This window comes from Anticarsia gemmatalis, chromosome 8 (assembly GCF_050436995.1).
Source record: "Anticarsia gemmatalis isolate Benzon Research Colony breed Stoneville strain chromosome 8, ilAntGemm2 primary, whole genome shotgun sequence".
Classification (NCBI taxonomy): Eukaryota; Metazoa; Arthropoda; class Insecta; order Lepidoptera; family Erebidae; genus Anticarsia; species Anticarsia gemmatalis.
The window spans coordinates 9,687,756-9,704,659 of record NC_134752.1 but is presented as its reverse complement, the minus strand read 5'-3'; the positions used below and the strand labels follow the sequence as shown (position 1 = coordinate 9,704,659).

The 16,904-nt window shown below is 34.3% G+C and overlaps 3 protein-coding genes across 3 annotated transcripts; all 3 read right to left on the bottom strand.

Moving 5' to 3' along the window:
* Window positions 1–527: 527 nt before the first annotated feature.
* LOC142974711 (alpha-(1,3)-fucosyltransferase C-like) lies at window positions 528–2,016 on the bottom strand. The gene is made up of 2 exons (XM_076117183.1): window positions 1,036–2,016; window positions 528–968 (listed from the first exon to the last, which is right to left on the bottom strand). Exons 1-2 carry the CDS (start codon window positions 1,941–1,943, stop codon window positions 677–679), a joined length of 1,200 nt encoding a protein of 399 aa, XP_075973298.1. The 5' UTR covers window positions 1,944–2,016; the 3' UTR covers window positions 528–676.
* An 800-nt stretch (window positions 2,017–2,816) lies between these two features.
* LOC142974904 (uncharacterized) lies at window positions 2,817–5,537 on the bottom strand. The gene is made up of 4 exons (XM_076117475.1): window positions 5,215–5,537; window positions 4,619–4,803; window positions 3,591–3,766; window positions 2,817–3,009 (listed from the first exon to the last, which is right to left on the bottom strand). The coding sequence occupies exons 1-4, from the start codon at window positions 5,396–5,398 to the stop codon at window positions 2,817–2,819; spliced, it is 738 nt and encodes a 245-aa protein (XP_075973590.1). The 5' UTR covers window positions 5,399–5,537.
* Window positions 5,538–12,706: 7,169 nt separating this feature from the next.
* LOC142974578 (alpha-(1,3)-fucosyltransferase C-like) lies at window positions 12,707–14,988 on the bottom strand. The gene is made up of 2 exons (XM_076116995.1): window positions 13,877–14,988; window positions 12,707–13,140 (listed from the first exon to the last, which is right to left on the bottom strand). The coding sequence occupies exons 1-2, from the start codon at window positions 14,782–14,784 to the stop codon at window positions 12,840–12,842; spliced, it is 1,209 nt and encodes a 402-aa protein (XP_075973110.1). The 5' UTR covers window positions 14,785–14,988; the 3' UTR covers window positions 12,707–12,839.
* Window positions 14,989–16,904: the final 1,916 nt, after the last annotated feature.

Sequence of the window (16,904 nt, the reverse complement as noted above, 5' to 3'; positions counted from 1 at the left end):
ACATTTAAATGTACTGCCAAAATAATTCTTACGACGCCCGTCAGAGGCGCTGATCAAATTTTCATTCAAAGTTTCTCGATGATAAGCCGGTTGTCGGTAGTCCATACTGGTAGAGATACGATCGAGCTACTATTTGGATTAGAGTACTGGATGCGCTTAAGTAGGAGTCTTGTAACTAGTTGTTTTGTATACAGCTACTACTTTGGTTTGTAACATAATGGAGTATGATTCAATCATTACCAGTAGGGAAGACAATTACTTGAATATGGGTGTGGAATATGAATTTCATTTCTCTTCAATACCCTGAGGGATAATAACGCTGAGTCCTTCGTAGTTTGGTTATACACTGTACATTGTCATACATTATACATTATTCATACTATATGTATACGTTATCGAGGTCGTGAGAATGTCTTATACTAAACTCATTGTAATCTGTAGTTAATCGAAGAAATTGCATTTAGGTTGGAGGACTTGTATGGTAGGGTTTTTATCAAGGGAAATTGATGGCTAGATTTACTTCCAGAGTTAGTACAATTTATTATGACAAAAGAACTATTAAATCAAATAGATGTTCAAATAGATTACTCAAGTTTTATCAATTCATAAACCTAGACTGCTACTACTGCTAGTTTTTACAACTAAAAAAAAAAGAAAACTATTAACTATTCTTATTCTAGTTTTTCAACACGCAGCTAGCAGCAGTAGGCTGGGGAGGGTCCCACCATTCTCGAAGGTTCTGAACTACTGACTTGGTCTTCATTGTGACATTGTCATTCAACAGCGCGCACATGCGACAATATTCATCAGTCTCTGGACTATCCGTCGTTTTGTGGTACGAATAGTGGTTCCTCCATCGAAAATACTGAGCGTACAGTTCCGGCTTTTTTATTAGTCTGTACATTTTTCTTGCTAATTTATCCGCACTCAACTCTTTAGCATCTAAATACGACCCAGGAGGAAGAAATCTGAAATTCATACCACGTTAAATATTTGTTTTGATAAAAGAATATTGTTTAGAAAATGTTTACTTACTTTGAATAGTTAGCACCTCCGAAAACAATTGGTACTGCATAATTTTGTAAAGCAGTTAGCAACTTCTCAGTCACGTAGTCTTCGCTTAAAGAGTTCTCAAAAGCCAAATAAAAATAGTAACTTAGCTGAATCCTTCTATTACAATGTTTTGCGTTTTTACGGGGGCATTTCAAGGAATTACAACTTCCATAAATGTCTAGGTCTAAATTGTAAGGTTTCAAAGCTTCTTGTAAGGCATCAGCCACGTTTTCTCGATGACTGTACGTAAGGCAGTTAGACACAAACCACGCTGCAGCTCTCGTTTTGTTCTGAAGCTGCTTTTTTATTTCCGGACTGACGCGGTCCATTTCGTGCAGACCCAGCCAATGCATCTCATTCTTTGGACCTACGACGTTACCTTCACTATCTCTTATCACGATATAGCCCCAGCGCACTTCTGACTCCAGCCTGTACGTCCACGTCCAGTTAAAATATCCTTCGAATCTTGTAGAGCATATCGGGTAATAATCAGACGACTCTATACTAGCAAATACGTATTTTTGAGACTGCGATCGCTTAGATGGAAGTTCGTAGTCGTTCATGTAAGTAACCTCAGGTGCATTGAAAACGACTGCATCAAATAAACTAACGTCCAACAGTTTTTTGTCAGCTGTAACTATACAATTTGTAAACGAGCAATTTCTTGATTTAAATGTTTCTCTACCTTCTAGCAAGTCGCAGAACGGAACAGAATCCCGTAGTTCAGTCCACAACAATATGTATTTTAATTCCGTATTATCCAATGGCTTTATATCTGTTTCTTCTTCCACACGTATGTTGAATGTAGTTGTTAAGGCAGAGTTTTCATTAAAATTCGACGACAATGTTAAAAACATTATAGAGAAAGTTAAATATACCGTTTTTCTCATTTAGAAAGCAAGTAGATTTTAATTCACACACTGTAAAATTATCCGTTGTTGTGAAAAACAATTAAAATTTAAGTATGTTAGAGTAATTAATGCCTACTTATCACGCTGATTAAATTAATGGATATTGTATACGATTTATCAATAATGTTCGTAAGTAGTAAATATTGATTGCGTTGAACTTGGTTAATACGAGTATATCGTCTTCATTATACACCGAGACATGATGCTAATCAGCTGTGTCCTAGAATACTGGGATTTATGTTTTGTTAAACATATACCTGGCTAGTGTATTACTGTATCTATATTATCATAACCAGGGGCGTATGTAAGGTCAGTGACATAGCTGAGTCACCGGTACTTCATAGATTAGTAGCCGTGCGTGGTGCTTTGTACGGGAGATTACAAGATGCATAATATAATCGCATAGCCTTATCAAATTCTTTTTTGATTAATATATCTCCGTAGCCTTATCAATCGCAGTCACTTTAACTTTAGTGAGCTTAGTTACTAAAGACAAGAAAAGTTCATACAAAATGACGTGTATCCGTTAGAAAAGGTTAGTAATCAGGTAGAGTAAACATGTGAAAAAACTTAATATAAAAAAATATGATTAATCAATTTTAATATTAAGCCTGAAATAAGTTGAGCAATCTTCAACTTTCCATCGTTTACACGTTCTTTTTAAACTATTTTTTTTCTGAATTCTTAAAGTTTCATAGCAAAGTTTTTTTCGGTAGCATGCGGCACACTTGAGCCGGATATTTTAACCTTCGACGCAAAAAAAAAGGGTTTTATAAGTTTGACGTGTCTGTCTGTGTGTCAGTCTGTGGAATAATTTTTATTCAGATATACACAATATATATAATATTGTATTTATAATTTATAAACCATGAATTTATAAACAGGAGGCGGATTGTTCAGTGTAACATTAAGCAACTTGGCTATTTCTTCAGGTTTCACTTCAAATTCTGTAATCCATCCGTTCTTTTTAGCCGCTTTCTGTGTACCTTCTGACGTCATCCACGAGATGCACAGCCCGACATTATGAGCTGTACACATATCGGGTCTAAAAAAAATATACATTATTTTTTAGAAAGAGTAGCACGTATTAATTCAATGACACTCATCGAGTTTCGAGAGTTTGACATATAAAATGTACTGCAAAACTAGTTCCTACGACTCCCATTAGGGCGCTGATCAGATTGCCAAACAAAATTATTTGGTAACCAGCCGCAGCTACGTAATCAAAATATTTTCAGAAATTGTGATAATTAAGGTAACCCAGACATATGTAGGTATTTTATATAAAATGCATAAGAAAAATAATATAATGAGAAAATTAATAAACTAATAATATTGCATTATTATTATCAGTAAGTGAAATACACTCACGATTCGCCGGTAACAATATTGTTCCATGTAATAGAGGGAGAGCCTATTCGGGGCTATTATTGACAAATATTATTTTATAAATTAGAAAAGTCTAATAGCACTTTGTCTAACACAGGGAACGAGCCCGTAACCTCATGATCAACAGTAGACTGCCTCTATGCTGCGATTGGTAGTGTATCTGACACTACCAATCGCAGCATAGAGGCAGTCTTATATTCATAAAGAAAAAAATATATAAATGCGATATATACAAACCTTATAAGTCCCACTTGACTGGCGATGCCTCGTCTGCCATAATCGTGATGAACAGCCACCGACTGATAGTCGAAGATATTATCCACACCATACTTGTTCATAAGTTCGGGAATAGGACACAAGCTATTCCACTTATCTGATATTTCATAGAACCGCTTTACTTCTGTTGTTTTGCCCTATAAAAATAATTATAATTTAATGGTACACATTATGAGTACTACGTTGATATTATATACAAGTACACGCCGAAATAGACAACGATAATTGAATAAATAAAAATAAAATTAATCGAAATAAAAAAAAATCTGTCATCCGATTTATAGAGATTAAGTAACTGCCAATTAAAAGGTCTCCAGCTTGATAATCGGGAAAAGTTAAGTGTTTTCAGGTAAGTTATTTTTTGTTTTTCAATAGGGATTAGTCAAAATGTCACTTAATTATGGCAAAATGGTGACATCAGTAGCTCGATTCTCTACTTCTATCGACTCCCGACAACCGAACTGTCATCGAGAAATTTTGTATGAAAATCTGATCAGCGCCTCTGACGGGTGCCGTATGAAACATTTTGGCAGTACATTCTAAATGTCAAATGTCGATAGCTAGCCGGTTGTCGGTAGTCGATAGTGGTACAGAATCGAGGTACAGTACCTCGATTCTCTACCACTCAGATCATACAAAATTTCTCGATGACAGTTCGGTTGTCGGTAGTCGATAGTAGTAGAGAATCGAGCTACAGTGCCTCGATTCTCTACTACTATCGACTACCGACAACCGAACTGTCATCGAGAAATTTTGTATGAAAGTCTGATCAGCGCCTCTGGCGGGTGTCGTAGGAAACATTTTGGCAGTACATTCTAAATGTCAAAATTTCGAAGGCTAGCCGGTTGTCGGTAGTCGATAGTGGTAGAGAATCGAGGTACAGATATATATATTTAGACCCAAGTGTAGCGAAAAATACTTTCACCGTACATGGTCGGGTCAGGGAAAAAAGTATTTATTTAGCTATTGATAACTGTCACATATTTTACCTGAATGTCATCAGCCCAATTACTCTTAGTCAGTAGTTTTACTGTAGAAGCAGCAACGATTTTCGGCACAATTTCTCCATTAACCTCTGGACAACACATGACACTATAATATTGTGGTGCTTTTATGCTAGTGTATCTAAGAATATCCCTGTACTCGTCCATTGCTCTAACACTGAGAGGAATACCTGAAAACATGATCCCGATAAGAATATTAAATACCTACTTTATAAATTATTTTGTTAACGATTTGAATTAACGGCTCAGGGCTCCTACACACTACCGGCAGCGGGGCCGCCGGGCATGGACGCCGGGGTGTGCCGTTGGGTTATGCGGCTTGCCAGCGTCAGTTAGTGCTTCACATTCGAGCGAATGGTTCGGTATTGGCGGCTTTGTGCGGCTTGTATGAAGTAGCCTTTACAGTACGGCGATTGCCTATATTATCGCCGCCAAGCTATCGAGTAATTTTGTATGAAAATCTGATCAGCGCTTCTGACGGGCGTCGTAGGAACTATTTGACAGTATATTTTAAATGTCAAACTTTCCCGGCTGTAGAGAATCGCTTTAACTGATCTCTACCTCAGGCAAGTGACAATTACCTGCCAAGCGATGCATCAATTCCTTTTTAACAAAATGGTTCATTTGAAAGTCGACAAATTCTTCAAGTACACTGGCACTTTCTGGAACGTTAACTATACGATAATATTCAAGAACTCCATCACAATTTTTAGCTGCGAATCGTAGTATCGTTTTGAGAGCACTTTTGTTGATATGTTTTAACATTTTGAACAGAGGGGGTTACACTCTTAGACGTCAATGTGAATATTTTATTTCTAACACAGATAGAAGTCTAGGTACTAGTCTAGTTCTGATATTTATTAAGAAGAGTCAATAAACTTGTATCGATTTGCTTCTCGTTCCGTTACGCACTCTACCGGCAAATATTCTGTTCAAAGATGTTTATATTATGTCCCAGGTATGATATGAAATATGTCGTATTGAAACTTTACTAAACTTGCACGCGCCCGTGTAAGAATGCTACACCAAAGTGATGGACTTGATGCTCTAGCGCCTGCTTAAGTGAGCTACAAAAGTTTGCGTCATTTATTTTGTAATTTAAATATTCTAATATGATAAAATATTTGATTTTTGTTTGTTTGTTTGTGAAGATAGTAACATGGTAAGTACTGTAACTGATATTAATTGTATGTATGTCCATAAATAAGCTAATACGCGGCTTAATCCCGGGTCAATCATGCTTAGTCATAGTGATAGTAGAAGCCCTAGGGACAACGTAGGCTTCTTTTAACTTTACAAAAAAAAATACAAATTTCAAGTGAGTGGAATCGTGCATCTTTTATATTGTTATATGCTTAAGATTACTGCTACTGGTTATTCTTTGAGCATGAGAATTACAAGATGAACAAGAAATAAAAGGAGGTTAATGGCAGTTATGCTATGGTTTTAATCTTAAATTGTTAGCATTAAGGATAAGTATCCAATTAGACATTTTTTATTTCAGCAAATTAGTACTTGGGTAAAATAAGAAAATGCGCCTTTGACGAACCTTCTAGATAGTAAAAACGCAATCCCATTAAACGATCGTAAGATAAATACTATGGCCAGAGATGCGTGTCAACATTAGTAAGATTGAAAAACAACTTTATTTTACCATAAACCTGCGACTTAAACTATTTATTACGTATTCAATAATGGTGTTTGCATTCTTCAAGAAATTTATTATGAGAATTAAATGAGTACTTACCTCATAAGAATTATTTATGATATTTATACAATTGTCACAGATTTTTCATAATAGGCTCTATTATTATAGTAGCAGTTCTCTTATATGTTGGGAAATAAAATTGTGAAATTGCTACCGAATACAATGTATGAAATATTAAGTTTAACTCTGAACCTTCATTTAAATAAAAGAAACAATTTCTTCAACAATCATTTCTTAGAACGAAAATATTTTATTTTGTTTAGTGCTCGGGGAAGAAAACAACTAGATGCGTCTAGAAAAAGTTAACTTGTTTCTTTCAAGGTTAAACGAGCTAATTAATTCAAGAAATATGTTTGTCTTTTGGTCATTTTAAAGTTCTTCACACAATTCATCAAAATGTTAGTTAGTTAGTTTTCGGATAAATTATATGTAGACCAATTTCCCTACCACTATCGACTAGGTACTACTATGTAGCTATCGACTTTGTGCAAAAACCCGATCAGCGCCTCTAGCGGATGCTGCGAGAATTATTATTACAGTACATGCCGTCTAGAATATAGTCTAGGTATGAATCTTTTTTCGTTATAATGTGGATTGTCTCTGACATTGAAAAATTATTCACTCAACAGATTAAATAAATCAAATGCACAAATATTTTATTCTGAAGAATTGACAAAAACTTACAAGGCTAGTTTATTCTCTAACATTTTTTTTTATTAATTATCCAAGAATATAATAATATATTTTATTACATAATTCAAATAAATAAAAAATATATTATATTTTATATTAAAATACAGTATCTCGAAAATATCGTTGCTCCGATATTTGTTGTTTGTGTATCTTTATTAAATTCTACTACTTCTTTACAAAAAAATGTATTTTTATTGAAATCATTTTTACGTATAATTGGCTGCATTTGGCATTGATGAGACACGACATGACAATTGAGACCAGATAAATTCTTTATGGAAAACATTGTCTCACCCTCATGGTTCGTACTTGTTTATGTCGTGTGTCGCACCACAACACGTCCACTCTTCCACGATATACTCCGCGGTCCCTAAAGAGTAAATATATAGAGAAACCTCCAAAAAATTACGAGCACCATTTCATCTCGTTTTAGATTCATATTCCAAAGGTTATTAACATTAAAAACTTTAGCTGCGTTCCACATCCCCGACACCAAATAGAATCAAATAAATTCGTGCTAATAAAATATATATAGCTCGTATAAAGAATATTAAGCTATATATTTAGAAGTACGCTGTAACCCGATTTTATATCTACGAACTCGAAATATCTATATGGATCCGTAGAGGCTAAGTATTCGATGGATTTATTCAAAGGCATGCTATAATATAAAACATGCGTAATCCTCTCATTCGTCTTTTCAATACGGTTTCCATTTACATCAAATTGTCAGGTTATTTCCACGTGTACGATGCATTGGGGGCCCATACAACTGTTTATGGGCATGTTTAAGTACGCATACATTGCTTCGTCGGCTCGTTTAGAACTGAACTGAATCAAGTGTCTAGTGATTACGGTCTTTCAAATGTACTTATTTGGTAACCTGTTTTTTATTTGTAATGTAAACAAGGAAAGAGATTGTTCCGATGTCGAAAGAAAATATAACTGTGTAGCTTTCTATGGAGTTATTATCTTGTAAGTATTTTATTTGTGTAATCTATACTAATATTATAAAGCTAAAGAGTTTGTTTGTTTGCTTGAACGCGCTACCTCTCAGGAACTACCGGTCCGATTTGAAATTTTTTTTCTGTGTTTGATAGCCCATTTATCGACAAAGGTATATAGGCTATATATCATCACGCTACGACTTATAGGAGCAGAGTACCAGTAAAAATTTTTACAAAAACGGGGAAAATTTTGACTCATTCTCTCTTATGTGACGGAAGCGAAGTTGCGCGGGTCAGCTAGTCTGTAATAAAATTGCCCAAGTTGAAATTGCAGTTTATCAATGTAAAGTATATACATCGCGCTATACACAATATAATTGATCCTGCTTAATATACAATGTGGTTAGAAAAATCTTTACTATTTTCTTTTAAAGCAGTTATTAAATTACTATCATTAAAATCTCATTTAACTTAAAAATTTCATCAATTTACATCTACAATATTACACTAAAAATCTATAAAGAAGTTATTTTCGATACATATAAATTTTGAAGATTTACTCCAACTACTCTGAACTAAATGCAATACTTAGGTAAATTGAAACAGTAACACGTTCAATTGAGTGGAATCGTCTTCGGTATGAGATGTTGATTAATGCGGTAGACATAATGGAGCTATTAGGCACAGACAATCAACGCACAGTCAACATACTCAGGTCTTAATGATGTGTTCTATTATAAATCACGTGCCTACTCGAATGAGATTTCTACGAACCTGAAATTATTACTAAGATTTCGTATTACGCGTATCTAGAATGCTCTTTGAATTTTAAGTATGTTTGCATTTGATAACGGGTGTGTTCGTTGTAGTTGTTTCTATTATTCACACAATATTTCTATTGTACTCTTATTATATTTACTGCTCATACAAAAAGTAAAAACTGTTTTTTTTTTGTTTCCTATTTTGGTATAATTGTTTGCATTCGCAAATATTTGATTAAGTTTGGATAAAATATTTTTTGTCATGATCATGTTATGTTAAAATATTTGAAGTCAGTTCATCGACTTAATAGCTGCGATATAAAGATGTTTGTTAAGAAACTAGAGTAACCACATAACACTTCAAATCACCACTTTTCAGTAAGGTAAATAGGTGAAATTTTGATAATTATTTTCTTACATTTCCCTTCACTTTTCCTATCTGATACGTTATTCAATACTTATCCATAAACCGTGAAACTGGCTTCAAGTATTTGGACACATTTATTTTACAAAATCTAGGCATTCACATAAATATATCAAAAGTGAGACCGGCACATGTGATTTTGAATTATGTAATTTATACTCTCGTCCGCTGTACGTTTCGGTTGCGAGGCCTTGAAACACTGTGTGTCAGAGATTTATGTCCAATGCTCCGGAAATAAATATGAGGGACGTTTAAGGTTTAATAATAATATAAACGTAAGGCATTAAAGTCTAATATTTCTGTTGACGTGTTGCTAGACGGGTAAACGATTGAAAAAAGATTTTTGTTGGCATGTTTGAAAAGTAACGGTAACGCTGTTATGTCTATTGACTGAAATGCTTACCTTTTATAAATTTTGAACTTTTTGTAACCCATATTTAGTAATATTACCAGCTAGACTTATTTCATAGCGATAAAAGCTTTATAAAAATAAAATCAATTTACGAAATTTTACAAATAACCTGGATTTTAAAGTTTGTCGTCCTATTTGACTCATTTTACTACAATTCATTGTAAAACCATGAAAATATCTAGTGGTGGGTCAATTAATTAAGTTTCAGAACATTTTACTCCAAATACAATTCTTCAAACCCTATTTCCGTATCTATTTTCATCAGATATACAAGAACATCTAGTAGATTCCACATTTGTATATTACACACAAACTAACTTGCGGTTATACAACAAACGATGACAAAGTTACATCGTTAATAGATTCGTTAGGTAACTGAAACTTCGTGTCACTGGAAGTGTAGATTCAAGAGGCTTTTCGTACGAAACGCTACGCTCCAAGCGTCTGCACAACAGATTCTAGGAATATGCTCATCGGTTGTTGTTTTAAAGCTTTGCCGTTTCAGGTACTGCTTTATAATTAACTTGAGTTTCTTAGTCTTAGGTTTATTTGTGATAGAGTAATTATATGTAGTTGAAGTTGTGATTTTAAGGCATGCAAAATGAGGTTCAGTGTCGAAAAGAATGTGAGCGAGTTACGGTTTTTATCTTAATCATAACACTTACAATATGGGCCGCTTGACCAGTGTTTAGATATTATATAAAATAATCATTTTGATGTTTAACTGAATTCCGTGATTTCCATTTGGAATTTAAATAAATTATATCATCCGCAAATAATATCATTATTTCGAGATTAGTTGCTCTTTGTGTCCGCTGTTTGTTAGTTTGTTGAAGTCCTACTGTATTATCATTAAAACAAAAATTGTCTTCCTATAAATATCCACTGTACACCCTTCAGAAAATAAGTAAACCGAGGTTTTAAACTGTATTTTCGTTACGGGTTACGTCACGACCTTTTCAAGTAGACTGACATCTGGTATACCACATTACACATTTGTAATTCAATTCCTTATATTCGAAAGTGATTCGTTACACACAGCGCTAACGAGTTATCGATTAGTTAGTAAATAGTTGTGTTCCACTTATTTTAAGTGGTCCGTAATAAATTGAATCGGAATCACTTACGGGATTGCTTCCCGGGTGTTTACCTCGGGTCCAACCCTTCTCTCGTGGTAGACACCTGATTGTGACACAATTATTGCTTTACATACTTAACTGCTACTTTGTAAGCTTCCGTGTTAAGTAGATTCTCGTTAAGATTCATTGTTTTACTATTTATATTTTAAGAAGATTTGTAATTTTATCTCTGGATTAACATAACAAGGATTTTCTAAACCTAGATTTGAGAGGTGAATTTTTTTTATTTATTGAAATAGTAATGTGCGTATAATATAATACAATTTCTTGTATTTAATTACTAATGAGACACAATTGAGTACCATTAACCAATTCTAGTAAGAAAGCTTCAGACCACTTCAATCAGCAACCTAAATTATCATAAACATCAAACAAAAACACATGTTTACTTTAAACCAACTCAACATAATTAAATTTACAAAATTATTCGCTGTCATACAACGTGTACTACGTTGAGAGTTTCGCCTTCATGAGCGAGACAATTTATCATGATTATGTCAAACACATTTGAGCCACACATCATCTGTCAAATAAACAAACGTGCCTACAAAAGTTTTGTGAAAACATCTCGATGTATTCAAGTAAGTTCGACGTGAATTACGCTTAACATTATCCTGGGTGTCTCGCTTCGTTGTGTGGAATCCATTGTTCCTTTCAGTCAACACGGACATAGAGACGACACTAAGTTCAGACAAATAGGCTTCTTCTGCGACGTACATACGCGCACACAAATCATTATGTAGATTTGCAGGGATTTCGGCGTTATGTACCAAGTTTGTTTTGTACAGTCGTGATGTAAAGAGCTGTGTAGACTAGATTATGTAAATGAATTTGGATTAAAATAATAGTGTGACTTATTGTGTTATTTCTATTACTTGTAGAGTACATTCTTGTAACGCAGATACATCAAAACAGAGACGATAAAGGCTTATTTTTTAATCTTAAATAAGTATAATGAAAAAAAAACAGGACCTTTTTCAAGTCCGCTGATAAATTTGAACTTATTAAAACAACGTTGGCAGTAGATTAGAACAGGTTCACTTCAGACGGATAGAATACTCCATCTCGCAAACTTAGTAAAACGTCGCGTAATTTCAACGTGCACCACATTCCGTGCTGCGCCTCGCTGAGCACCTAGCTTTACCTAGCCTTTGAGGCAGAAAGTTAGCCGGGACGAGGCGGTTGAGCCACATCCGTAAAGAGACACTGAACCGAATCTGCATTGTTTAGGAGACACGACGTTTGGTAACTGGATGCCTAATCTGAAGAGGTGAACTTTGTGACGTCACTATTTGGTTTTGGTTGACGATCGTATTCAGTGGTCGGTGTTTGTTTATTAGGTATACCAGTTCATTAATTAGACTCCAAGGTTTCTTTGAATAAACTAACATTAACATAGCCCAATCAATCAATTATAACAATATGACTGATTTTAAGATTTAAACCATCAATATAATAATTACAGGATCAGTAGCGCAATTTTAATCAGATTTTGATTCAATTCTTTTCAACAGTTACCCGGTTATCGATACTCGAGAGTAGTAGAGAATCAGGCTATATTACAATGACTGCATTTGATGGACGTATCTATAGTAATTTTTCTGATATTATTGTATACACAAAAATGTTAATATGTATACTTAGTGTCAAGCATTGAAAATGCAGTGAAAGGACATTGCCCTCCGTTTTACACAGACATGATAATTGACCGAATATGCTTGCTTTTCGTGACGTCGTGTCAGTTACATAAACGATAGTATACATTTTGTAGTTTGTGGTTTTATGATGGAAAAATTACTGTACCGGGTACTCAAAATAAATAATGACGTAAATAGTCACAAAGTTCTATGAATTTAGAGATTAAAAGTACAAATCTCAGGTTTGTTGTAAGTACACAATATATACTTCTATATTGACTGTGTGTAATTTATGTATATTGAAGGATGTTAGGAATAAAACTAGAACCAAACTTTTTATTAGTCGGTAAAGAAACGTCTTAATACAATAAACTTATCGTGTACATAAGCAGTTTAAAGAATACAACAATTGTCTTTTTTACTTAACAACACAAACACACATTATGTAATTTTTATACTACAGGTATATTTCTAATTAATTTTATTCAATCAACTTCAAAGGAGCCTCTAGTTAAACAAGATTGAGAAAGTTTCGTGGGATCCCACCAGTCATACAGATTCTTGTACACAGACTTTGTTCTAATCGTATGACTATTTAAAAGAGCGCACATTTGACAGTACTCGTTCGTTTCAGGATCGTCTATTGTCTTATGGTATGAATAATGATTCCTCCATCTAAAATACTGCGCGTATAATTCTGGTTCTTCCATGAGATGCCTCATCTTCTCTACCAGGAGATATAATCCCAATTCTCTAGCGTTTAAATACGATCCCGGTGGTAGAAACCTATGAACAAAGAATTTAATTTATAATACTTTTAGTAAGTATTCTGAAGTATTATATTTTACAATGTATATAGGTTCGTTACTAAGCAAACGCTACTTTATATTTCAATCAAATGTAAGTACAATATCCATACTAATATTATAAATGCGAAAGTAACTCTGTCTGTCTGTCTGTCTGTCTGTCTGTCTGCTACTCAATCACGCCTAAACTACTGAACCAATTTGCATGAAATTTGGTATGGAGATAGTTTGATACCCGAGAAAGGACATAGGCTACTTTTTACCCCGGGAAAATGACGCATTTTCCGGGAAAATTCGAAGTCGCGAATAATCAATATTATAATGACATTAAATTAACAAAATTCCGTTGTCATGGCAACTGTTTTAATGGCGGATATGCCTTAGCGCGACTTCGTTATATTTAAGAGATATAAATAATTTTGAGAATATTTTTCGAGAAAAAGAGCATATTTTATATCATCACGCTACCAATAGGAGTAACAGAGTAACAGTAAAAAGTGTTATAAAAGCGTGAAAAATTCTGACCCATTCTCTCTTATGTGACGCAAGCGAAGTTGCGCGGGTCAGCTAGTCATCTATAAATCCCACAAGGTTATTGAAATTGTGTAACTTCGCTACTATGCTGCAGCGATAGCCACAAGTCACACCTGAGACCAAACTTCAAGCGTTATTGACAAAATTAAATGAAAGATACAAAGAAAACAAGTTTCACTTACCGGGAATAGTCAGCTCCTCCATAAACAATAGGTACTACGTCATTGTTTAAAGCTTTTAACAGTTTCTCAGTCACATAATCTTCACTAAGAGAATTCTCGAAAGACAAATAGAAATAGTATTTCTCTGACAACATTTTGTTGCATCCAGTCTCATTCGATCGAGGACACTTTAACTTATCACAATTTCCATATATGTCTAACTCCAAGCCGTAACGACGCAGTTGTTGGTCGAGAGCCAGTGCGAAACCTTCCCGCCGACTATTAGTTATACAATTAGACACAAACCACGCAGCAGCTCTCGTTTTGCTCTTCAACTTTTCTTTCAGTTTAGAATCGACCTGAGCCATTTTATTCGGATTTACCCAGTGCATTTTTTTCTTCGGGCCAACGATTTTACCTATTGAATTTCTAATGACGATGTAGCCCCAACGTAGATCGGAATCTAACCTGTACGTCCAGGTCCAATTGAAGTAGCCATCAAATTTGGTGCTGCATATTGGGTAATTATCAGCTGACTCTATACAAGCGAAAACATATTTTTGATGTGGCGATCGTTTTTTGGGGAACTCTTCTTTGGATAATTCAACAGCTTCTGGTGCGTGGAAGAGAATCGCGTCAAATAAGCTGACATCACCCAAAAGGTTCCTGTTACCTGTGACTATACAGTTTGTGTAACGACAATTTCTATACACAAACCCTGATCGTCCTTCTCCTATGTCAGAAAACGGTAAGCGGTCTGGGTTTGTCCACAGCAATATATATTTTAGTTTATTGCCGGTCAGTCCAACTGGTAGAAAATGCCAAGTAATTGAGTTTAAAAAGTTAATATTCCACATTAATATTATCACATATATCACGCACAGTAAGCACAGTGTCACTTTAATCGCGTACATAAACCGTATTTCCATTTTGCTTGTTTGTATCGAGTTCTTGAAGCGTCCGTGTTGGAATGACCAAAAATATGTGGTGAGTGACTGACTTGTAACTTGATTATATTATGAAATGTTACATAGTAGTGTAAATTGGTCGCCGGACATCGGGTTCCCTCGCTCTTGCTCTGACTAACAGTAAACAAATAATATCATGTACATATATTTCGTTCGTAATCCATAACTGACGTTGACTCTTTTACGATTCCGATAACATGGATATTTTATTCGTTACAATCAGCCGTATCAAGATGAAGTTATTATTTTTCAAGTTTATATGAACATACTTGACTCTAATACATTCGCGGAAAATATTGTTCATGATTTTACGGCATTTTAGCATATTCTATGAAATAAGTAACAAGATTTTTTTATGCAATAAGTGCCTGCTACACTTTTGTAAAAACTTTTCTGCAAAAGTATGAAAAATGTTCATGAAAGCCTATTAAAAATTCAGGAATGTGTACTAAATGTCAGTACATTTCTAGGTACAATGTTTTTTAAGTCTCCTATTTTATATTTCTCGGTTTCATCACTCCAATGGTCTTGAAGTAAGCTTTGTACGAAACACAGTCCAATGAAAATGAATAAAATACTTCATGGAATAAAAATTGGTAAAAATATAAATATGGTACAATATTGATACTAAGATGCTTCTGAGTTTACAGATCAGCGACCCAAACGTAAGCTACTACAATTTCATTTTGTTCATCTTTACAATGTTTCTTCTTAACAAAGATACAACAATAAGATAAAATAAAAATAAATTATTTCGCTATTCATACTTTTGGTCTCATGTTATTGTAATTAAATTCAATATTAGTGGCTGTCCGACGCAGAAATCGACATTTTCGATCAGTATCCCCAAGACCAAGAAGATTCATATTAGTAAAAGTATGGACTGGTAAATGGCTGGTAATGATTTTTTCATCATTAGTAAGTATACTTTTGTACTCATATACTCATTAAATGTCTTCTTCTAAGCTATTTTTTGTCTGAAGTGGATGGAAAAGTAGGCTTTAAATAATTTATGAATATTCTTATCTCCCATGAGAGGTTCTTATCTAGGCTTTCACAAATCGTCCTTAATTCATCAACGTCGGGGTTAATGACTTCAATTATGTGCTAATTGGCGCGGTTACAGAATTAAATACGAATATTCTAGTAGCCTTCGGTTAATCTTCTAAAGCATTCGTGATTAACGTTAAACCTGAAATTCTACGTAAATTCAATTATACGATCGCCAACTTATGCTCGCGGCACCGCCTGCTGTATTTTGTTTTCAACAAAAGGAACTGTGTCAGCAAACTTTATCCAAATCGGTTCAGCTGATTTGTGCTTAAACTCACGAGTTTATTATACATGCATGATATAATTGACTAGTACAAACACATTTCAGCCTTTTTCTGTTTTACTATTGAAATATTAGAAATCGCTATACATACTGTATAGATATCTTACTTGTATGGGACTATTAATCACAAAGTATTAATAAGTATTACTTTAGTTTAAAAGGCCTTTACCGAACCTCTCCTTATTGACCAAATCCAATTTATTGAATGCCTTAGTTCTTACCAATTACTGACCAACACAATAAAATAAAGTAGTCCAAACTTTATTTTTGTATCAGAAATTGCATGAAAATGTTCATAGAATCGATTTATTTAATGTTGGTAATAAATGCTTGGCACTCGATGGTTGCATTCCGCCGATAGGTCACGCTTTGACTGGTGGCGCCATCTAGCGACTGTTGTCAAAGCAAACGAGGATATAAATAAAATCTCAAGTCGTTCGTAACGTGTGAAATGATCGCGGATGCGAATGCATTAATTGCCGTGTTTGCGCAAATATCTGTATTTAGATTCTATTCTTGTCTTATTACGCATAAATAATAATATTGTATGCAGCTGCTCTATGTAAAATTACGCGATTTGATAGAATATTTGCAGCGGCACGATTTTCTATATTCGGTACACTAGCGAATCGACTTGATAAAATTTGTTCCTCCGAAGTACGCTAGGGGCGCTGACTCGGTTTTTTTTATAAAATCGTTTGCTTGTCGATTTTTTATATTAAAGGAAAACGCATTGATTAATATT

Bases quoted from the DNA above. Each gene is read 5' to 3' on its own strand.
- LOC142974711 (XM_076117183.1), bottom strand. From the start codon at position 1,943: ATGAGAAAAACGGTATATTTAACTTTCTCTATAATGTTTTTAACATTG. The intron at 969-1,035 runs GTAAGTAAACAT...TATGAATTTCAG, and splicing joins GGAGGTGCTAACTATTCAAA to ATTTCTTCCTCCTGGGTCGT.
- LOC142974578 (XM_076116995.1), bottom strand. From the start codon at position 14,784: ATGGAAATACGGTTTATGTACGCGATTAAAGTGACACTGTGCTTACTG. The intron at 13,141-13,876 runs GTAAGTGAAACT...CTTTGTTCATAG, and splicing joins GGAGGAGCTGACTATTCCCG to GTTTCTACCACCGGGATCGT.
- LOC142974904 (XM_076117475.1), bottom strand. From the start codon at position 5,398: ATGTTAAAACATATCAACAAAAGTGCTCTCAAAACGATACTACGATTC. The intron at 4,804-5,214 runs GTAATTGTCACT...TCATGTTTTCAG, and splicing joins ATTGATGCATCGCTTGGCAG to GTATTCCTCTCAGTGTTAGA. The intron at 3,010-3,590 runs GTTTGTATATAT...TATTTTTTTTAG, and splicing joins AGTCAAGTGGGACTTATAAG to ACCCGATATGTGTACAGCTC.